This window comes from Aythya ferina (assembly GCF_964211825.1).
Source record: "Aythya ferina genome assembly, chromosome: 12".
Classification (NCBI taxonomy): Eukaryota; Metazoa; Chordata; class Aves; order Anseriformes; family Anatidae; genus Aythya; species Aythya ferina.
In genome coordinates this window covers 10158303-10183258 of record NC_140308.1, presented here as the reverse complement: position 1 = coordinate 10183258, position 24956 = coordinate 10158303, and the positions used below count along the sequence as shown (strand labels likewise).

Here is a 24956-nt window from a genome sequence, read left to right as displayed (position 1 = left end):
AATAAAACTGCATAAAGCACAGCAGCACTTGGCCATTTGTTCACTCTTCACAACAGAAATCTAAATGCATGACATCTACAAAAGACAGTGATATGCTCTATGGTTTGTCGATCAAATTGGAGGAACATGGCTGTGAAAAACTAACATGAGAGCCAAAAACTGAAAAGCCACAGCTCTGCACCACTCCGTGCCCACAACTGCCAGCGAGAACTGGGACACATGCAAAGATGCAGAAAGTCACCTACCATTAGAGGGGAGCTCACATACCCCTTGATTTTGAAAAATACATATTTGTTAGAAAGCTCCTGTCCCTGTAAAACAGTGTTCATAGCACAAAAGAGACATAAACTAATGTAAAAACTCTTTTTATAGACAAACAGATGAGAACAAAAAAAGGCCTGTATCATTTAGAAGTGATACCAACTACTAATACAAAAGGAAAGGCAAGCAGCTAGAAGCAATTGTTTTTCTTCCTCTAGCTGGTGATGTTTTCTTTTCAGGGATCACATTATGAATCTGGCATATCCTTATTTTTGTCACAAAGGCTTCACCTCCTTTTATACCATTTGCTGATCTCTTACAGATTCTTTAATAATGTGGTGTGACATGACATCAACTCAGAGGCTTTACCAGGGCTTTTGGGCTGGATTTGTGGCTAGGTTTTTTGTCACTCAATGGCTTACAAGACACAGAAGTATGTATTTCAAAGGATGATCCACCATTATGAAAATTAGCATCTTAGCTTTGCATTCATTTTCATTGCTAGCGTTTTTTTTCAGAGCTGAGATTGCAGTAGGAAACCTTTTTTTTTCTGACACAAAAGTATCATCAGTATCCTTTCAAATACATAGCAAGAATTAAAATAAGGTTCCTCAAATTTCAAACAGATCTACATATCTAAAGTGCAAATCTGTTTAAGAAACAAATGTTTTGGGATAGTTACAAGCCCATCTTTCCTTTTAAAACGGTAACTCGGGCCTATTATTTTAACATGTCTAAAACAACCAGGCTAATAGGACATTTGACAACCACACGGACAAGTTAAAATAATCTGTCTGCTTTAGATATATTTAAGTGAATCTGCAAAACAGAAGTTACAAAGCTGCCAAACAATTTTTTTCCCCCAAATCGTATTTGTAGACCTGGATACTAACTCCCAGACACACTGTGCAAAGAAAAATGGGAACAACAGACTGAAGTTGGGATTGATTTACTTCATTAGCTGGGATTACAAGTTTAACTTACAAACCAGAGGTCAAAATTTCTCATTAACAAGGGGGCCATGAATCGCTGCAGGGCTTGGTTCAAGAGGAGACCACTCTTATTACTAACTACACATTTCAATCTGTCTTTGATGTTCTCCTTCTACCCTCCTCCCTTTTATTTTTTGGCAGAGGAGTTGATTTTAATTGTAGCTATACAACACAGCTCAGTTTGCCTGAGAGCCAGCCTCCACATCTGCAGTGAGTGCAGTTCTAGTGATATTGGGTGCAGTCCATAGCTTAGGGCTAATTTTAATGGCTCCCCTTTTCATACAAGGCTCAGATTGTTTTCCACGTGATTCCTGTTAATTTAGCTGCAGGAAAGGGCATCAGTTTTCCTTGTGAGTTTCTGATCCATACTTCTAAACTAGGTGAAATATATTAAAGAAGAGAAATGATCACAAAATGAAAGATTCAATTTTCTCCTACCCCCCTAAACTGATAAAGCAAATAATCCCACTATTTTAATACCCAGAAGAGAAATGCAGGATATCAACAGTCTTCTTCCAATGTCTGCATTTTGATAATGATTTAATTTAGGAAACACTGAAAAGAAGGCTCTTGAAACCTCTAACAATGCTAAGGGTTAAAAAAAGGAATGCTTAAATGTCTGTATACTGTATGTTTTCACAATCTATAAATGCAAACTAAGATTTCACAGTACATTTCTCAAAACAAGTAATATTGTGTATTATGGCAGCAGATGGTGTGCTACACCATCAAATAATAAAATGTTTAATGCATATTTTCTATTTTTGATGAATAAAAATAAAATAACTGAAAACAGTCAAAGGTAGAGTATTCAAACAGCTGAGAAGTGCTCAGTCTGTAAAGACTTACTACAGTTTTTAAGGAAAACATGCCACTGATGCTGGTTAAACAGCTGAAATTTTCATATATTATGTATAGTTAAATTCATAATCAAATTTGCCTCAGCAAAGTTATATTCTATACAACTGTAACTGCCTTTAAGCAGTACAAAATTTAAAAACACTGAAAATTTGAGCATAGTCAATTCTACACATAAAAATGACACACATAATTTTTACAGAAATACAATATGATATTTTTTCCATAATTGAAATGTATAAAAACAATTGCTAAGACTTAAGAGTTCCCAAAATCATTTCTCATAGGTACGCAGTGCCTCATCTTTGTTTACATACACCTATTTTGACTACAAAGAGATATCATCTCCAGCTTCATACCTATTTATTACTGGTAATGAAAGACAATTTTGCACAGGGTAAATTCATATGGGTTTATGATGCAAAACCCTAGGGTGAAAAGGCAGAACAATTAGGTGGGTTATTTTAATTTTGGACAAAACCAGATTTCTATTTATACCAATAGACAAAAATCTCCAGTATATTACATAGATGTGTGCTGTGTTTCCCATTTTCTGCTGGGCCAGTTTTTGCTTCGCATGTACCACTTGAGGGTAACATATAGTAAATTACTCTTTTACTTGTTTATATTAGCAGTTACTGTTAATGCACCATTTTCCAAGTTTTTCCAGTTGCCAGCCAGCATTAAAGCATTAAAAGGCATGCTTTTAACTCACACTTGGAGCTATTAACTTTTTCTGGTGGTAAAGTCAGTCCCCTTTTGTGCAAGTCTTCTATTACTAGTTTGTAACTAATCTGCCCGCTGGAACTTTATAAAGCCCCTTTGTTTGCTTCTGGAACCAGGATGCAGGGAGATAGAAGGCGAGGCAGGCTTGGTTGGCTATCGGTTTCATTCCTTTTGGCAGCATAGGTCAAGTCACTGGCCATGACTTCCAGCCACCTTTACAAAATCTGCTAAAGCGTCAGTAACGTCTTATCAACACAGGGTGCAACAGCTACCTTCAAGTTTCAACAGGGGGTTATCTTAACAACTAGACATCTTTAAAAGGTCATTATTGCAGTCTAATTTCAAACTGGCACCAAAATGAAGGGCTGTCTTTGTGTGGGATTAATTTAAAAACCTCAGGATTTGATGTCAGTGGGAAATAACCAGCGTGGGACTCATAATGCTGCCTTCTCCTGCTTCTGGCCAGCACCTAGGGCTAATTTCTTAGGAGATGAAAACTATGACAAGCCCTTCAGTTAAGCTGAAAGCAGGCAGCAGTCCAGTAACACCCACAGGCCTCAGAGGCATCCTGTGACCCCCTTAGAAAAGTCACATTCACTTTGCTCTTGAGAAAGGAAAAATAATGCTGGAGGCATTTTGTTTTAAACCATGTGAAATAAGGAAATGTGAGGATGTGAAAATGAAGTGAAAAAAGTTAGAATTCATTTCCTCCCTTTGCAATGGCTTAGAAGCAAAACTGGTTCATTTTGAAAGTGTGTGTAAAAATCTGATACATTCACCAGTAGGCAGTGACTACAAAATGCTTAAGGTAAAATATGTAAATATGTAAAATAATCTCTTGAAAACCATCTCCTTTTGTGCTTGAAAGCATTTTGTAAAAGCATCTTTATTTCTCAGCAGCATTAATAGACAGCCAGAATGAAAAGTTACTTCTTGTCAAAACAAAAAACAACAACAATATTCAAGATACTAGAAAAATATTTTGAAAGAAATCCTCAGAGTAGTGAAGGGGAAGAAAATTAATGTGTAAGTTCCTTGGATGACTTCTGCCCTTTTAGTATTAATCTGAATAATAATAAAGGAGTATGTAAATTACAGTTTCAAAATTTTAAACGGGGTTATTTTAACTATCATAGACTTAAGGCAAACCTAATCTGCCAAGTCTTCACTCTCATTTCATTCTAAAACTGTGCCTCGCTTTTTTACTCCTATTATGCCTTTTAACTTAGATGGGCTTTTTATCTCACACCTAGGCAGATCCAACCTAATTTCCTCTTTCATATTAAACAGATCTACACAAATGTACATTCAAACTGTTTACTACTTACTACAGAATGCTAATATTGTTCCAAACTACTCTTATTAATAAAAGGCTACACTTGCAGTACCCATTTGAATGCTAAAATTAAGAGTACACGAATACTCCAAACTTTTATTCTTTGCCCTAAATTCCTGAGACCGTATTATCATATCATCAGCCACATAACCATAACCAAGTAACAGAGAATTCATTAACATTAATACAATTTTCAGAAAAAATGCTTCACAAGTGAAGTCTGAATTCATGGAAATGTACTCCTGCATTAAAAAAATATTAGCATTGATTTACATTTTTTTCCTTGTTTGAGGAAAGAGGAGAACAGGTAGGGAAAGCTAAGATAAGTAACAAGTAAAGAAGAAGACAGGAAACAAAGGCAAAAGATGGGGAGCTTCAGCTACAGCATCATACCGGTACTGAATAATCTTTCTAGAGTAAGACTACTGGGAGCTGGCAAGAAAAGTTCACATGGCATCCGACTTCAACAAAGTAATGCAACTACATACCGGGGCTAAAAAGGAAGTAATGATAAATTTGAATTATTTTGAGACATGGCAGAATTTTTAGAGAGTCCAGTTTCATTTTTTAAAAAATAAATACTCTAATAAAATTATTTTCAGCATCATAGATATAAAATAAGAAAAATTATTTGCAATGTCACATCTCAAGTGTGGAAAATTTCTTGCCACTATCCTATAATCTTAACTCAATACAATGAGGAGTATAAAGTGAAATTTAAAGAATTGATAATGGCAAAGAATGATGTACCCAAAGCCTTCACCATTCTCTTTTCAGTGTAATGGATAAGCAGTAGGAATGACAAAATGATGGTCTGCATCTGTATGAAAGGGAATCAAAACACTCAATTTGAATTTTCTCCCCGTCATCTATTCAAAGCTGTATTTTTTTTCCAGTAAACTGAAGATGAAGGATGCATCTTAGCATGCTTTTAATATGTAGATAAAATATTAATATTAGAAAGTATGATCCTGCCAAATTTTTAAGTCCAAATTGTATACTTGAATTAGAGTGTTTCGATAAATAGGCTTTTTTTTTCTTCTAAGACAGCTACAGTTAATGGGTCAAAACATAATTTGCCTGTCCTGTTTGAGCTCACAGATACTTGTACAAGTGTCACAATCATTCATGTGACACTTGTCTGCTTTATTATTCCATGCCAAACATAAGCGAATGCTTACAAGATTTCTTTCTCTGAAGCACATAGAGAATGTAGAAGAAAAGAGAAAGATGTAAGTGTATGCAGGGAAGCTTAACAGATATTGAGACTGTTACTTCACAGTACTGCTTTTTTATTCTAGTTTCTCCTCCGTGTTCTTTAAATTGTCACTAAATTACCACAAGGATGTTTGCAATCAACTCAGTTATGGTCAAGCGTGCACTGGCCTGTAAATTCAAGCGTCCTCTCCTCCCATCAGCCACTCACTTCCTCAGAAGCAAAGAGGAGCTTCAAGATTGTAGGAACCTGAAATATCCAGGGTATATGGGCACATGTGCTGCTCCTCATTAGTTCTGAGAGAAAGAGAGGGTACGTATACGCACTCTTTGATGGCAACTGCAGCAAAACTAAACAGCTTCTTTCTGTAATTCCTGTATTTTAATTTCCCAGCTGCTCTTTACTGAGACTTACACATATAACCATTGCTAGAAAAGTATAGGAAAGTTAATAATTGTTAAAGGGTTACATGAAGAAGATAATTGTTCTGTTTCTTCTGAATTGCCAATACTGATTTTGCTGTGAGGGGGGATTATGGAAAGAAATGGAACACTAGAGACAGAAAAGTACTGTTACCAAAATAATCTAACAAATGCAAATACAGCTCACAGTATTAACAAAAGTGTTGAGTCTAAGACTATAGACAGATGTTAGCTTTGGATCCAGCTGTGCTGATCAAAGGCTTTATGCCCCCCAGCTGCTCCTCACTGCCCCCTGCTGAAGTTATTATCCTGAAGATCTGCCAGCAGAACAGTTCGTATGAGTGCTCCCTAACTCACTCCAGGCAATATCAGCCAGTCTAACCCATACCACCTATTTACATTATTTAAAATAATCCAGTTGATTTTGTCTAAACTGAGTGCACTTGTACGTACCGTTCTACCATCTGAACTTCAATGTGGTGAGCTCCGTAAGAAGAGCCACACCCAATCACTACCAATGTAGTACTTTGCACTCTCATTGTCTTTCTGAAGCCTTGGAAAACTCACTGCTAGAATATCATCTCCCCCAATAATTTAAGTAGAAAGCATTTTAAAAATCACTTATGCAAATAAGCAATGCCTAAAACCTGATTTATTTTTTTACGACATAAAACACCCACAGAATTTTCCTATTGTATTACAGATCTCTGACAATAGCATTGACATTTGAAAACAGCACCACCAATAATGACGTAAACTTCCCTTAATTTAGAAGGTGTATGGCACCAAAAGCATTGCCTTTGTTCAGATATGCTTATAAGAGATTGCTATGAGTGAAAACTTAATCTATGATCTACAATACTGTTTTGTTTGGCAATTCTTGACTTTGAGTACATATATTATACCTGACAACATTTACACTGAAACAAGCTGGGATTTCTGTTATTAAAGATAAAATAAAATATACAAATTAGATAACACTTCAGCTGCAGCCTCTGTATCTAGATATGATATATTCCCTTTCCAATCTGTATAATTGATTGTAAAATAATATTTATATTTGCATTAGAATTTTGAATTGTGTTGTACTTATTTCTGGACGTACATTTGAAGCCATACAACACATTTCCCAACATTATTGAAAGGTGTCTACTGTTACACAGTTAAACAATTCTTTAAATACTAAATACTAATCATGACCATATTTTCAATTGGATTTCACCCTGCTCTAGTAACTTTTCTCTTGAGGTGACAAACTGGCAGTACCTGAATTCATTACAGCCTGATTAATTATGCTGCTTTCATACAAAGGGGAAAGAGACTTCAATCAGAAGCAGTAACTTTAAACAGTACCTGTGCAGCAGTGTATCAGAATATCAATCCCAGATTCATGCACCTTTCCCTTTGCTTTGCAAATTCTTAGCAATTACTTCTCCATTACCTATCCCATAAATCAGCTAAACTGCAGTTGGTTAAATAAATAAAGGAAGAGGTTTGGAACATTTCAGTCCTAGTGGACAGAAATTATCCAAGCTAGTAGAAGATACTGAAAACTACCTTATGTTCTCCACTTGTTCACCACAAGCTGCACTACGCGATCAACCTTTTTTTCCCCAACTAAATGGTGCAGGAGTTTGGAGAATAAATGGGAAAGACAGGAATGAAGTCAGATAGCAGAGTCCTCTTCTCTCATCTAGCTGAGGTCTGCCAAACTTTAATCTTCTATACCTTTGGAAATAATTTCTTTAAATTATCCAGAAATAGAGAATCACCTGGCTATTACCTTCTAAAGAAGACCTATCAGCAGAACATACAGATGGCCTGAAACATCCCCATAACTGGAAAGCAGTGCTGTTTTTGCTTACTTTCTACTCATGCTTATTAACATGAAAAGGCAAATTAATACAAGACAAGAATCAGACTGATGTGTCTAAAATACATGCTGTATAATTAAACTGAGAATGAAAACAAATCAAAGGTATATATGTTCAAATACTATTTATTGTTCCTTTACATAAAGGAACAAGGAACTTGGCAAATATTTCTTATGAATAAAGGCCCATCTTCACACAAGTATGGGTTATGAATAGCAATGAACAAGATAAGAGCGCTAAGATAAAGTCAACTACAGTAAGCCACAGACAGAAGTAGAGCCAGACTGAGAATGGAAGAATTCCCATCATACTGGGATACAGAGAGTTCTCTATAGATTTATTTAATATCAACGCACATCAGCATTTATACTGAAAGAGACACTTTGGAGAAATATTTTTAAATGCAAAGTTTGGGATCTCTCTTTTTTTTTTTTTTTCTTTCTTTATACAGATGATACTCAAAGAATACTTTTCTCTATAGACTTAGGTCTCTCGTGCTTAAAGTCTGTAACATGCCTGTGTGCTCTGCTGCTAACGGCGATTTAAGGAATTTGCTGTACCTACAGAATTGTATTATGGAGATCCTAGAGGGTATGACTAAAACTTGTTGAAATTAAGTTCTAAGAAAATACATAAATGTAGGTGACTGGTTAAGTTTTGGTTAAAATCAAGAACTGGAGGTATTCCCAGGTCTCTCATTGCCAATTGCCTTTGATAAGAAAGGCACAATGCTGACTGTGGTATCAATTGCTTCAGAGAAAAATAATTAAGCATTAAAAATACTGCCAGGTGAACAGGCTTTCCTCTCTTACTGTAAGCCACCATTGTCCTGTATGACCAAAAACTGCAGGAAGACAGTTTAGACCATCACATTTTGGGAACAAGAGCTGCTGGCTCTAGCTGTAAACACAATGCAGTGACAAAATACCATCCCCTGTTCTCCACCTAGGAATGTCATTGCATTAGTTATGGACACAGGTTGCCACATCCATCTTTTAACTAGGTAAAATATTGCTGCAGCTAATACACATCAAAAGAATCTTAGGGCACAAATGGGAAAAGTACAGTAGCAGCTTGCAAAATAAAAAAAATATATAGTCTTTCCTGAATACTATTGTTTAAACACTTAAGCCAACTCCCCATCTAAAATCTCATCTTTATTCAATTTCTGTGGAAAAGGATCTGATTTTATCACCAAGAAGAGTTTTAATAACACAAAGTAACAAGCAATTGGAAAACATTTTGTGAACTAATTAAAACAAGACTTAAAACTATTATTAATCAAATTGCTAAAACATTCTTCTATAGGAGAATGAAATAGAAATAAAAATTCAATGGGCTTATTTTCATTTATATAGTTGCCTTCTTTTCAACATTATTTATCAAAATTTAACCATGAAAAAATACCTAAATGTCCAAACAATAGATATGAAAAGATGTGCGTGATATTTAATTGATAACTATTAACATTGATATTAGCACAAGTATTTGCCAATAAGAATATATCTATTCTGAAGATACATAAATTAATCTTAAAAATTGCAGTAGAGGAGATACTTCCTTCAGATTCTCTTTGATTTGGCTGGCTCAACCAATCTGCTATAGCCATTCAACCAGTTAAATAAATTTCTATAATGACTTCACCATTTTAGGCTGCCTATCTGCAAGTTCTTACTGTCAACATGAATTACTCTGTACGCTGCAATTCCCCCATCAATTGAGACAAAGTATGACTGTTGTAGTGTTCTGTTAACATGACATGCTTCTCATATATCTGTATTCCAAATGTCAAGATGATATGGTACAGTCAGCCAGAAGTGTTCTATTATCAGATCTAGAAGAACAATTCACACTAAAGGGTAGACTTCAGAATAGGTAGGTAAAGCATTTTCTTTGATATGCAATCTCTAGTTTGGTGTCAATTCTGAACAAGTTCTCCATGTTATGGTGTCGTTCTATGCGACTGGAGTGTAAGCCGCTTAAGGAGGATTAATCTGACACAGCTTGATTTGTCTGTTTTACGTGATGCTCATTCTAACCAGACATAAGTCAGGTAGCTTTGTCTTGAGAGAGAGAGAACACAGAGGATAGAAAAAGCTATCAGGGAGTTGCTTTTCTTTTTTTTTCTTTTTTTTTTCTTTTTTTTTTTTTTTCCTGAAAGAAAACTGTATCAGAAATTGCAATACAAATCTTAATACTTCAAAAAAGAGCTATTCACTATACCAACTGATTAGATAGAAATGTGTCACCAAAAACCTTTAAAAGTCTGTAATTTTTGTTAAGGTTTAAATGACCACATGTTTAAATTCAAGATCAAGGACTCCAAATATACAGTCAAATGAAATAACTCAGATACCACCTTGTTAAAGAATTATGTTGAAATTAGAAGACTGTAATTAAATTCATCACTTAAATAAGAAAAGCAAAAATATAATTTTGTAGAATTTGTAGTTGGAGAAGTATTTTTAAGATTTTGCTTTCTCCCACCCGCTCATTTAGTACAATTTAATAAACTTTTTGCACAAGTATGTAGTACTTATATAATAAGGGCAGAAATATAGATAATGATATTAAAAAGTAATTGCTTTTGATCACCATTACGATAAATGATTTAAAATACAATATGTAACCTCTTGAAATTATTCTGAAGTCCAGAGAACCTAGTGTCTCTTTAGAGCTGGTAAAAATTGTATCTGACTTCAGACCAACCAGGACCTAGTACTCAAAATAGGTAAAACAAGTTGGATTATCAATCACATTTTTTTATTATTATTATTTATATATGATACTGTAGAAAGGGAACCCCAATATGCCAAACCGATTACTAGTTACTATAGTTAAAACAAATACTGTAAGACCAACTAACGAGCCACAAACTAGATCCAGATCTAGGATTAGATTTCTAAAGACACTTCAAATGTTGTCATCTTCCTAACACATATAGAGAATGTCAACCAAAACAGCATTAAAATGCTCATTACCACTTCCTAATTTTCATTAATTACTGCAAACTGACCAGATGCCAAACTGAAATGCAGAACATACACAGAACATACATTTGACCACATAGAGACAGAGTCAATATAAATAGAGTTGACTCTAGCCTATTACTTTACTCTGGATGTTTTACTTGGAGCTTCATTAAGAATTTTCCACACGTTACATTACCAGAAGAGTTTGCTAAGATAAGGTATTATTCGTTAAGTGATTTGGACACAGACAAATGCTCAAATGTGAAAACAATCTGGCATGGAATCAGATCACCCTCTGTAATTCTTCTTTCCTTTATCCAAGAAAACCCACAGATCAGGTCCCATTACAAGCAAGCTCATCAACTGAATTAACATTTCACAACACTAAGAATTAAATAATTGTAGATTCAGATTCAAAGTACTTCTTGAAGTAATTTTGTTGTTGTTGTTATTCATAAAGAGTAACTAATAGAGATGACAGAATGAATTTTAGCTTTGGAGATAAGTATCAGGTATATTTTTCAGGTCCATCAGATTTAGCTCCCCTTCCACTTTGTAAGATGTTTCTTAAAAACATTGATTTTACTAGCAGGAAATTGAAAACAAATGAAAACAGAAAAAAAAGAGGGATGAACAAAACCTTGCTGAAGAGCAAAATGGAGGTGACTTCTTTTATGGCTTGGGAAAACCACATCATAGGCCAGTGATATGGCCTGGGAAAAAAATGCCCTCTGCTGACACCTCCCTTATAGATAAAGCAGGCTGCAGTGCTGCTGTCTTTTTGATCAAGAGAAGAAATCCCACGCCAATGACTGTTTCCCCTGACAGACTGCTTGTCCTTTTTAATGTTACATGAGAGCACCAGCCTGAATTTCCCTCCCCTCAGAGCTAGTACCACTACCACTGATTAGAGATGCTGGTCTGCCTAGGGGTACTCACTTCTTTGGCCAAGGCTGTTTAACCTGTTGTGCTCCTTTTATTCCCTACCTTCTCCTTTGGAGATAGAAACTTTACCTTTTTCATGGATCTTACAGTATGCTTATTCTCCTAACAGAGCTTCCTCTGAATTGTTCAGGAATTGGCCCATCATACAGAGGTTCAGCTTTTGTTCTTCTCCCAGCTTTGCAAGAGACTGTCATGCTCAAAAAGACTGGAGAAATCTCTTCTATTGATAATTGCAGCATGGGCCAATGCTATCTCCATGCTGCTAAAGCACAGAAATCACTATTTATGATACCTTCTGCTTCTCAGAATTGCAGAAAATCCCATGTCTCCCCAAACAATGCTACCGTTCTCTGTACTTTTGATTGCTGACATAGTTATTATACCCAAATTACTACAAACAGGACAACAAAAGCAACAATAAAACCAGCACTATAAATGAGTTTACTGCACTATCTCCTTCACATAGTTAATCCACAGGTTCTGCTCAAAGCTCACGACAAAAAAGGTGGTGAATTAGGGTAATATCTTCCAAGTGTTTCAACAACCAAGAGGACTTGGATCCTTAAATGACCTACGGTTTCCATACACAGTCTTTATTATAGGTTAACTTAGTTTTAGTTAGCTAAAAATGTGTGTGCAAAAACGTTAAATGTGTATGTGTTGATTCGCTCCTGCTTGGAAAATCACTGATAAGAAACTACCTTAACTAGTTAGTAAGGCAAATGAAACTACCTTAACTGTGTTAGTAAGAGTCCCAAGTGAAACTAACGTCAGATTCCCACAGAGTGGTACCAGTTAAAAAAAGGTATAAAAAAATAATGTTTTTATTCAAATCAGTGGAACTTCACATCAACCAAAAAGTGGGGTTTTGCTCTGAAAGCAGGAGGTAAAGGAAAAAAACAAAACCAAAACAGCTTGATAAGTCATGGAAATGCAATAATTTTATCATCACAGTCCCTCCAGACTGTAAAAAAATCTTTAAGTTGTTTCCATTTTTAAACTTGCCTACTTTTCTCTTTGACTCTCTCTCCCATTGTCTCTACTAAAATAAAAAAAAAAAAAAAAAAAAAGAGAGAGAGAAAAAGAAGAAACAGTTTAAAAATATGCCAAGGTCAGAGAGCTGTGATTTGCAGTGCTGCATGATGCCCTTCCCTTCCTATTGCACCTCCCCTGCAGCAACTGGCTGCAAGCCTGTAACTTGAAGGCAAGCAGTAACTAAGTAACTAATAAATAAGGAGTATACCACTAAAGTAAACAGTACCCTAGCTATAATTAGCTAGCACAGACAAGCTGCTGGTGGTAGATGTCTCTCCGAGTTCCCTCAGGCCCTCTCCAGTCCAACTCCCCCACAGAATCCCTTTAACCAGCATGCTCCTGTTTGACTCCAGGCAAAACAAAAACAAAAACCCCTTTTTTCCTAGTCACTCACTAGAACAGACTATGTAACAAAAGGAACACCAAGACGAAGATCCCACTGTCAGATATTTTTACGATATTAATTCTTTGAAAGCAACATACAGCCTGTAATACTAAAGACACATTGGGAAACCTCCTAAACCTGCACGTAATACACCCTGAGTCCCATAGACTTTGGTGGTCAAATAATGCATGCTTTCCAAAAGCAAGCAGTATGCCTGTTTCCCAAAACAAAACCCTGTTTTTACCATGGAAAGAAAACAGCAGTAAAGCATTTTTTAAATCAGAATCCTTCCTAGATGAGCAGAACCTCAGTTCATGCAGTAGGAAGCACAAAAGGATTGACAGGAACACTGACATACACAGCGATCCAACAAAAGCTTATTGCAAGTAATTAATGTTCTACATGAGGCATGTTACTAACTTCAAACAAACCAACCACTGTGCTTAAAGTTAAGCATGTGCACATGTCCTTGCAGGTTTGGAGCTCAGATGCTTAACTTCTTGTGAATGTAGCCAGACAGGACCCATTTGGCTCTCTCTCTTACAAAGAAAGGATGTGCAAGCCATGTAAACTTGAGGAGTTTTTAGCAAAGGTCACTTTCATCTTGAAGTTTAAATATTTGAGCCAGAGATATTTCAATTTTTCAATGTTATCACTGACTAATTTTAGAAAGCCAAATTCTAAAAGAAGAAGTGGATGGTAACAGACTAGTCAACAGGTAGAAGTGGTGTGCACACTAATTTGCAAATTAAATAAATGTTTGATCAAAATATTCCTACAGTACACATCAGGTTATAGGGTCTAACAACACATCACATTCATTAAACAGCAAATTCATCATAATAAATTTGCTTGTACCACAAACAGCTTACATTATGTCATTTCACAATGACATCGCTTACAAAACCTGTAGTAGGGACCTGACTGTAAAATTTGGGCACAAATGCACAGAAATACTATGCATACATGAAATATTCCCAAACTGATAAAGAAACCATTAAATCTTACCGTGCAATCTTGGAAGACTTGTATGTGGTAAAAGGAAACCATGAAAGGCCTGTCTTCCTTCCCTTTCATACATGCAGCTTTTTTTTTTTTTTTTTTTTTTTTTTAATAGAGTTACTTAAGATGAAAGGATCATTTTTACTATACATGATAAGACAACAAGTTGTGAATGAAAGGTTTATCTATCAGATTCCCCCTACACCCCCCTTTAAAAAAAAAAATCAGGAAGACTCCTTATCAACGGAATCCTGTTGCACGTGACGCATAGTGTGCAATGGTGGCCACATCCACTTCAGGAGTTCCTTCAAGAGTTTACAAAGCTTGTACAGGTAACTACTTTTTCAAAGAGAAGCTTCTCTGATTATTCCAAACTGTTTTTACTATGTCTTCTATTATGAAACGTAAAAGAGACTCTCAGATAGACCACATTATCCCTGTGAGGAGATGATCTCTGAAATACTCCAGAAGGAACTGAAGCAGACTTTAGATATTCGTGTTTGGAAGCAGGGCTCAGACAATGGGTTCGTTCTACAATTTATATTGGGTGACATAAAAATTATGCTCAGTACTTCTGCATAACCTGTTTATCTCAGAAGCTAGTAACAGGATTCCCTGGAAGTTCAAGCCTGTTTGCCTAAAGGTTCAGAGGAAACTAAAATGTTAAATACTGATACCCTAAACTGTCGCTCTTTGTAGAACCAGTGTATGACTTGACTTCCTGTAAAGAATCAGACTGGAAAAGTCCACGAATGGGCATCCTAATAAACTTCTTTTGGCTTTTTCAGAACCTCAGCTGCAGTAAATGGAATTTTTTTTTAGCTAAAAAGAAAAAAAAAACACACACAGAATTTATCTGGCATTAAATGGGATGGAAGGGAGAAGGAAATAAAACTGATGATTCACCTGACTCTTTTGAAGGAGGGTGAGTTAGAAAGGAAACTCTGTTACTGTAAGATACCAAATCTTACCATGCAGATATTGAAAATTTATAGCATGGAAGCTTTCTGCTCAGGTTATAAGAACTGGTTTCAGTGACATCTAAAAAGGCCATTGCACCTTGGGCCTTACCTTCTCAAGTCAACAGAGAGACTCCAGTCAATTTTGACAAACCCTCAGCCAGGCCCTTTCAGACTGTCTTTCTCTTAGACTTAACAATTTTACTTAGCCAGAAGAAAGCAAAATTCTAGACTTGCAAGTGTCAGAAAAGCAGAGGCCACAAAATGTACTTTAGCATTTCTCTCCTTGGTATTCAGATACTGAATGGAGAAGACGATTGAAAATACAATAAACATAAATAACTCAACTCCTAAACCAAACTAACATCCTAAAAAAGCAACAACACTCACATACTCTGTCCCCACAAATACTCAAGGTAGCTGCCTTTTGCAGGAAGAAAAAGAATTCTCTTCCACAGGTAACAGCAACAGACCTCTATAGGCACTGACAAACAATGGATGAACTATTAACTACTCAAAAGTCATTTTGCCAAGGTCTCATTTCCCATAATAAGCTGCACACGCTGACAGTATTTCTAAAGTATCCATTAATATAAAGATTGTATTTAATATTACTACACTGATAAAATTATTTTCCTTTTTAACATGCAATGTTGTCCTCCCCCCTCCTTTTTTTAAGCCAAGGAGGAGGATTGTAATTAAAAGACAAAACCCTATGTAAGGCTTCAGTAAGAAACCTTTGAAAAGCCCAGAAAGAAATGCTCTAATGGTCTCCTTCGGTGTGTTAGATCAACATCACGCAGATGGGATCAACTACCCTTTCCATCTCCAAATAAAGTAAAAATCAAATTTGTCTTGGCCAATAAGGAATAATGATTAATATCACTGAACCTCTGTCAGAATATTTTGTGTTCCACAGATCAAAGGAATACTTACAGTATGCAAACCTGTTCTACTAGTAAAAAAGAATGTTTTTGCTGGCACAGAGCCACTTTCTATTTTCTTGCATCGCCGAGTGACTTTTTTTCCTCCTGTCAACTGAGATCCATGCAAAATTGTTCTACTGCCTCCTGACTCACTGTCTGTATTTCTGCCTGTTTGCAACAGGCACAGAAATGTAGTTCTATACATTGACTCCAAATTAGAATTATTCATCAACAATGTAAACTTGGCACAGCCCATCCTATTTAAGGTCTTTCTACTTTTTATTGCTGAATCTGAAATGTGTTAAATTAATGTTTACAATTATTTTTCACATTAATATTCCCAATAGACTAAAACACAATTTGAAATTACATCTGAAATACAGTAATTCATCATTGGGGCAACTTATATTTAAATTGAAAACTTACTTATTTAAGAATGAGAAAAATAGGTACAATTATTAGTTAGGAAAACATCTGTAAAGTCTTTCAAAGGACTTTGGTTTTCAAATACATATTAATACATTTATTATGAATGACTTTAATATTTATACATTTTGATTTTTGAAAACGATAAGCAGAACAAGCTACAATAGCTGAACTGACCTTAGGATTTTCAAAGATTCTTAAGGAGGTATGCATATAATTCCATAGTATGCATGTAATTCCATAACATAAGTGATAAGGACAGACTCCTTAATTTATTTCTGTCTACCTGAAAATTCAAACCCATATATTTAACTGATAGTTTTGGGATACCTAAAAGGGAAATCACAACTGTCTGCAGGAGTGACATCCTGCACCAAAACAGGACTTAGATAACCACTGCATTCTATCATGTCAGTGATGCATGGAGTAAAGAGTGCTTAAAAGGACAATGAGATAATAAATCATAAAAATTTCTCCTCTTACACTTTTAGTCCACAGGCTTAAAAGCATGAGAAGGGAGCTTTAACTTCTTGGACCATAAACACTCACAACAGACCGTAACACCTTTTGCATCTGCTTTCATATAGCTCAAATTTAACCAGTGTAAAGAATCTTTAGATTCAATTGCTTTCTAAACATATCTTGACCACTTAAAAGGCAATTTTTCAAGAAACAACTATATAGCTATGAAGACCAAGCTGAGACTTGAGTTGTAGAACAAGTCATTCCAAAGACCTTTGAAAGTGGATGCCATAAAATTACCTTAGTTCCAAAAAGGTGAGGGAATAGCCCAAAGATTTGCTCAGAGCACAGCAATCCCAACGATTGGTGTTTTTCCCCCAAATAAAAGACTATAAAATGGTTCTCTTTCAGATCTGTCACAAGCAGCTATGCCTCAAAGTTATATTGGCTGATTTATGAACTTCTGTACCTACACAATATTGAGTAGACACTTCGGAGAGAACCCACTGTACAACCGTTCTGCAATAAAGACTTGTGTAGGACAGACCACATACCTCTTTTTGTTCAAAAGGGTAAGAAAGGAAGGAAACAACGCAGTGTTTTCCAAGAGACAGCTCTGTCCTACTTGTTTATCATGCACGAACCATTTCAAAAAGAAAAATACCTAATAAACAGAATTCTTTTGGACAAAAAAAGAAATTAGAAGTGGTTTTGAGGAATAATTGCGGGGGCTGCTGAAATGACTATGGATAACTCATGCATGAAGTGAGAATGCCAGTTGTAACGTGCAAACAAATTAATCACATTCAGTCCTGGATGACTAAAAAGAGACTGGAGTCAAAAGTATTTTTTCAAAGTTTGTGATAGTATCCGAGTGCCTTCCAAATAGACATGAATTCATCCTTCTTTTCAACTACTAGTAGCGTAAAGATCGGAGAGAGGGGAATATTAAGTAACATCTCTATCTGCATTTTGAAGTCTCGGTATGACAGAGATTTCCAAGTCTTAAACCAGAATCTTAAACACATTTTATACAAAACCTTAACATGAAAATGGCTTTAAAATGCTTAAATTATACCATTGTAAAGATGAATTTAATAAGAAAAAATGTGGTGCCTTGTGCCAGAAATAGATTTCATGATCAGTTTAGAAGCCACGTTGGCTACTGAATGAATCTGAAGTATATTTTCAACCACTAACGTCCTTTACAACTTAGCTTTTCTATACACAAAATATCACTGTTTTAACTGTAGTTGTTTGGGGATATTCCAGGTCTGCAAGAACATTCTCTTCCCTGTTATAATGGATCAAATATACACTGGTTGTGAAAAGAAACAAATTGCCAACTCTCCCTTGAGAGTCCAACAAATGGTCCTGCAAATTTTTGGAAGATGGATTTCTGGGAAACTTTGCTGAATATTCTTAAGATGACTGCTCTGCTCTTCCACTCTGTGAGAGAGAGGGTTTTTTCTTTCCCTAAAATGACTGTCTTCAGTAAGCGGTGATTCACTGAACTAGCCCTGAAGCTGCCTTTGGAAGCTCAGTATTCAAAAACCATCTGTGCCAGCAAGTACCAGGAGAGGGCTTTCACTTGATATTTAAACAAATTATACCCTCAGATATTTCAAACATATACTTTATATTTATGTATTTTGGGATCCTAGCCATAGATCTTAATGAAAAGCCAAATTACGTTATTAGTATTATTTTTAAACAAATCAATAAATAAAAATACTTGCATTTAACCTCCACATTTTCATTCTATAGACAAATATGAGGGACTCTGAAATATGGAAATTTTGCATTAATGCCACCTTAGCACTACTCAAATATTTAACTTGTAAAGCTACAAGCCTTGTGATGGTTAATTCTGTTCTTAAAGCTTTAACTCTTACAATTACATCAAACTATCTATTTCAGAAATTAAAACAAATTTTAATGCTAATTATTAAAAGCCTTACAATTCAAGAAAAAAGCTTCCAAAATTAAGCTGAACAGATTCAAAATCCAAAAGGTAAATAAACATGTCTCAAAATGTATTGTTTTTACTCTGACAATGGAGGTGCTTAAAGGATACTAACTGAAGAACTTCAACAGTTGCTATCCTCCCTCTCCTGCATATGTCATCCCCTGCCCTACCTTTGCCTTCCACTGCTCCATACCATCACAAACACTAAAAGGACCCACACAGCAAACAAAAATTGGGCAGGACCACTCCTAAATGCCTAACATGTTTTAGGAATGTTAGATACTTAATCTGACAACCCTGCATTAAATTGCAAAAAGCAGTAACATCTAAAGATATTTTCCGATAATTTTGCCTGGTATCATTAAATAAAAGTATAAGATTCTGCAAATGCAATATTTTATACTCTGCAATACAGAGGAGCTGAAGTCTTCCAAAGGTATCTCATTTCTCCTTCTCTTTCACTCTTGATTTAAACTGCATTATAATAATAAGCAGGCTGAACTACTGATGGAACTGCTGCTTGCTAGGGAGGAAGCTGATTCTAGCAGACTACCTAAAGTACAAGACTTTAGAAAGAAAGGTAGCAAAAAGTAAGCAAAGGAGGAGCAAGCGATCTCAAGTTAGCTGCCTCTGCCTTGTTGTACTTTCCTTTTCCAGTGCTCACTGGGCTCTAGGCCAAACTACTTCTGCAAGCTAAGCAGAAACTATTCCCTTTTTGTTGTTGTTAGGTTAGCTTTCTGCCGATTTATCAAATGGAAATGGTTTAGCACAGATCAAGAGCCAGAACCAATGAATGGGAACTGGTAGGAACGCACTACTAGGGACTGGGAGAGAGATCACAGTCATATTAGCTCAGGCTACTGTGTAATCACAGTCTGAAACTAGTTACATATCTGGTGGCAGTGCTATTTGAGAACACTTCACCCTTCCTCATCCACTTTTCTATAAAATATTTTTTCCCATGTTTTGGAAAGCAATCTTTCATATGGCTTCATCAAAGAACGCATTTAATGAAAAAATAACCTCACCCCAATACTGATAGTGTTCCATCTCCCCAAGTAAAGCTAGTCCAAAAAAAAAAAAACAACAGCTGTACTAGCACAGAAGAGGTAACTCGTGGGCCTGGTCTGGATAATTTAAACTAATCCTGCCATTAGAAAAAATAAAAAAATACACATAAAAAATAGCTATGGCCTGAAAAAGATGGAAAATAGTCCAAATGAGCTCCAAAATTGTCCAAGTGTATGATAGAGAACAAGTTCCAAGAAAACTCTTTAACAAAGTGCTGGTAGAAAAATACTTGCAATTATGAGCACATTTTTTTCACATTTATAAAAGCTGTATAAAAATCATTTCTGTGTTTACAACAAAGAGTTCTTGATCTCAGAAACACCAAGCTTTTCCATCATCTTTTTCTCTTAAGCAAAATAATCATTACTACTCCCTAATTTGACCTCCTGCTCAGATCAAAAGGGTATTATTAAAAAGATCAAATTTCCAAAGAGAAATTGTAAGCTAGTATTTCTGTTGAACCAAGAAGCTGGATTGAAATCCAGTACTTCTCATTGAAAAAATGTCCAATGTGACTAAGCAAAATATTAAACAGGAGTTAGTTCAGTAAAGGAAAAAATGCAACGTCTGAAATATGGAGGGGTGGGGTGATTTGTAAATGGCATCTCTTTGGATCAGCACATGTGCAGTGTTCTAGCTGCAACAAAAACAGGTGCATATGTCAAAAGACATTAATGAGGAGACCAGCAACTTGATTGACATGAACTGGAGAGCTTTAGACAAAAAAAAAAAAAAAAAAAGGAGAGGGGGAGGCCAAGAAACCTCTTGCCAAGTTGGACCTTGCTAACAGAGATTATAACCAGCAGGACTTCAGAAGCTTAGAAATTGCTTTGAGAAGGTAATCAGAGGGTCACAGACTACTATGGAAGTCAGACATCTCAAGGTGGAAATTGGGATAAAAGAACAGGTAAGACACAACACAGTCTTACAATAGCTTTCTATGCCATGTGTAAAGCTTCAGAAGTCCAAAGAAGAGAAATCAGGCACAATTTTCCAGTACCTTTTGGACTGAAATTTTTTGAGGAGTTTTTGTTGTTCATTTCTGCATCACAGCCCTAATGAGTAGCTCAGATTAACAGAAAGGGAGCACGTGCATGCATGTGTGTCTATGTGTTCTAGCAGCCAACTTGCATGATACAGCTTCTACAATGCTTTAAATTCTAACCCCAGAAAAGACACGGAATAATCTAGATATAGTCTCCAAGTCTGTGAAATCAGCTTGCAGCCAGACACCAGTGTGAGTTGGCCAGCATGGTTAGAAACTAGGAGAAGAGGGAAGGGAGCAATTCAGTCTGAACTGGCAGAAGATCCACAGAATTCATGACTCCAGGAAATCCATGTATTAGAAGAAGCTTCAAGGATAATTTGCCAATTGAATAACAAACGAGTTCAATTAAATTTGGGCTAGGGGACCAACAGAAGGAAGCAAAAGAATCTCTGATGGCCTTTGGAATTTGCCACAGACCTTTATCTTGCCTTGAAGCTGTGCACCAGAAGAGTAAGTAGAGAGAAACAGAAGCTGTTCACCATAAAACCATTCATTTATAAATATATATATATAAATGAATAAAATATTTCACCAAAGATGACCACAGTTTGGTTCATCATAGAATAAAAGCTTTAAAATGATTGTTTTTTAAAACCAGGGCAATAGACAATAAAAATTAAGTTCTGATACTTAGGAAAATATTTTTCCTGTCAAGTATAGACAAGTGGGAAATTCATATTTGTTAAATACTGAACAAATCCATGTATTATCGGTAGGCTTTTTTTTTTTTTTTAATAAATCTTTTGTGAAAGTTAATGCTATCTCTAACCAACTGAGCTTCTAATAAAAGTTTCTCTTGCCCTATTGTTGCAGGATTTCTTACAGGTGCATTATAAAGAGAACATAATTCTTTACAGAATGGAAAACCAGGTAGGAGATCAAAAGGAAGACAATGTAACAGGACAACACAAAACACAAGAAGCTCTCTTAGTCTGAAATACAAACTTAACCAGAAAACAGGAATATCTCCTACATATCTGAAGTCATAGGTCAACTTCAGAACATAAACAAGATTCACTTCTATTCCTAGCTCAGCTAATTCCTTAGCACTAATTTTAGCACATGAAAAGAGGGAGAGAACTCTGATAAAAGCTATCCAAAATGGGAAACAAAAAGGCCTTTGGAAATGCCTGGCATTTAGACAGTCAAATGTCTGAGCCAAAACCGTTAGTCAGTTATTCAAAACAAAATGTTTGCATTTTCCTCAGAACAGACATATAATAGGGAGAATTACTTTGGCTCCTATTGTGTAGGCATATTTAGGAGAAACAAAAGAAGCCCAACTATGTACGTACCATACAACGCAGTATTCTCTAAGAGTTATCCAATGTAACACAACCACATTATTACAGTTCTCCACCTTGGCTAACGTATATCCTGCTTTTGAGGACTTTGCATTGCATTGTGCAGTGTAACTATTTCTCCCTCTAAAATGACAGGGGAGACCTGCTAATAAATCTGATCCTATTTCTAGAGCACAGTATTCTTGTTAAAATTACATACAATTAAGCATGACTACAAACTTGTCTTTACAGTTGCAGAGCCATTCTGTAAAACGTTTTGACACATTTGCCACAAAACCACAGTTACTAGTATTAATATAAGATCTCAGTTCAAATTGTAAGCAAGACTACAGTTATGTTTTCCCAGATATTTTTCATGCCTTACTCTTTTTCCTATTTTCTGTTAGACTATAGAGAGAAGAAAACTAGTAAAAAGACACTGAGCATTTTTAGAGAGAGACCTACATACTTCAGGTTTAGCTTTTCTTCTAAAATATTCTTTATATACCTGTTGACAGATAACATTTGAAAATACAACTAAGAAAAGACGTCATTTTAACTGGCTAATAAGACAAAATGTGCTCATGGTTATTCTAATTCAGTAATTTATATCTCCTTTTCCAAGTTACACAGTTCACTGAAAATATCAGTATGCTGCATCTCTAGTTAGTCCTACTAACTTTTGAAAAACAGTTATTCCTACTGGCTTTTGAAATAACTAATTCTCTTATTCTGTGGATAAACACATACCTCTCCTCCTATGGTGAGCAGTCCAGGTGAATCAAGCTTCCGTTTCTTCCGGGGACCGATAGCCGCCAACGCAGTTAAATTGGCATCCCTCTGCCTCATTTGTGCAAGTTCTTGTTGCTGCATCTATTAGAGGGAGAAAAATATGTTTAGACTGTATTCTGTCATCATACCAGAGCTACTCCCACACTTGGAAGCCCAAGCTGAAAGTCACGACATGAGCAATCACCAACAGTGCTGTCATAGTCCTAGAAATACTACTTTAGTAGCTCAAACATGCAGCTTTGTAGTAGAGTAATAAAGTTACAGAAGTTCTCTTGACTTCTCACAGAATTTCTACTTCCATGTATCTCCATTCTTATCCTTGAAAACTGTCTTAGCCTGTAAGTACTATACACTAGCCATATGTCCCCAGTTTAAGACTGATAGGAAGAATGTAAATACCAATTCAAACCCTAAAAAAAAATACCTCACACGTCCTTTCATCTCAGATTTATGTTGAATGTTTTAACTAGACTTGATATTTACTTTCAGAAAAAAAAAAAAAAAAGCTTACGTAAATGACCTCTATCAGAGTATTAGCAGAAAGTAATACTGAAACAAAAACCCTTCACACTGAATTTATAACTGCTTTACGGGATTAGAATTTAGGTAACAACACATTGAATTTGTGTGACGCTAAGGAAACAACCTGCCAGTTGCATCATGTAACAGAGCAGCATGCTACAAAAAATATGATAAAATACTCCAGCTACCACATGATGAAAAGGTAAAATTGCATACCCATTTTAATTGTGTAGTTCTTTTATAGAGTAAATGATAAGAGACATAGTTCCATGAGCAATATTACTTTAATAAAAATTCTGATAATTAATATTGCACAAAAATACTTGATTAGGTAAACAGTGTATGTTTTTCATCACAAAAAAAAAAAAAACTTTCTAGTTCTTAGTAATAATTCTTACGATGTTCAACACTGGACTTGCAAAATCCTTCAGAAAATTCAGAGGAGGTGTTTGTTAGCTAATCCCATGGACATCCAACCTCAAGAGAAATGCATGGAACACTACCTCAAGAAATTCAATGCTGATAATAAAGACATTGCATGATACAGGCACAATTCTTCATTAAAATAAAACTTATCTGACAGGTGTAGATAGAAATATCTCAGCCATTACTTAAATGTGAGCTGCATATACAAGTGAGGCCTGAACTACCTAGCCAATGTCAAAAGGAAAGGTGGTTTAAGCAAAAAAGCACATTGTGTGGCATTTTTTCTCCATTTACTTCTGTGTAGAAAAAGCAGGTTTGCTTCATGGCTATTATTTAATGCAGTTTTCAGCTTTATTCATTTACCAGTAGATTATTTTCATGTTCTTCAGAAAAAGCAAATCCGGTACATTTTCACATTTTTATGCCACATGTTTTTACAGCTTCAATTATTATTAGAACTGAAATGTGAAATTATATACAAATAAGCATCTCACTTATCTACAGGATAAAAGAATTCCCTAAATACAAAAAAGAAACATGGAAAAATATCTAAATAATAGTGCAAAGGTCTATACATACTTCTCTTTGCCAACTCATATTAGGTTTTTAGCTCAAATATCTTTGGCTCTCTTCCAGATTAAATGCCAGTTAGACAGACCTGCCCGCTTACCCTTTCAAGGTAGATAGCAACAGTGGTGAGCTCTAATCATTTACAAAGGTCATGATCGGAAGCTAGCCCGTAAGCAGTCATTTAAAATTCGATTGATCCCTATTTGTAGTCAGGGAAAGAAAATGGACATTTCAGCTGTATTGTAATTATGAGGCTTCAAGGCAACTGTAAATAGATGTGCAAATCCAGATACTGGCAAATACCTTAGAGAAGAAATTATTACTATAGTATAACATATATCCAGGAAAGGTTGAAGATAAAACTGCATATAAAAAAAGATCAATCATCTTTCTGCTAATTTGCCATGCTTGCCAGCCTATAAGGGTTATCACAATTATCAGAAGTCTGATGAATATTTAAGCTAGGGCCAACTGGCTT

The 24956-nt window shown here is 35.6% G+C and overlaps 1 protein-coding gene across 2 annotated transcripts in view; it reads right to left on the bottom strand.

Moving 5' to 3' along the window:
- Positions 1 to 24956, bottom strand: part of LOC311443543 (transcription initiation factor TFIID subunit 4-like) — a 143499-nt gene that overhangs the window by 22559 nt on the left and 95984 nt on the right. For both annotated transcript variants that reach the window (XM_084533808.1, XM_084533807.1), the window contains exon 14: positions 22919 to 23041. In XM_084533808.1, coding sequence (XP_084389934.1) covers positions 22919 to 23041 — 123 coding nt within the window. The remainder of the gene's footprint in view (positions 1 to 22918; positions 23042 to 24956) is intronic.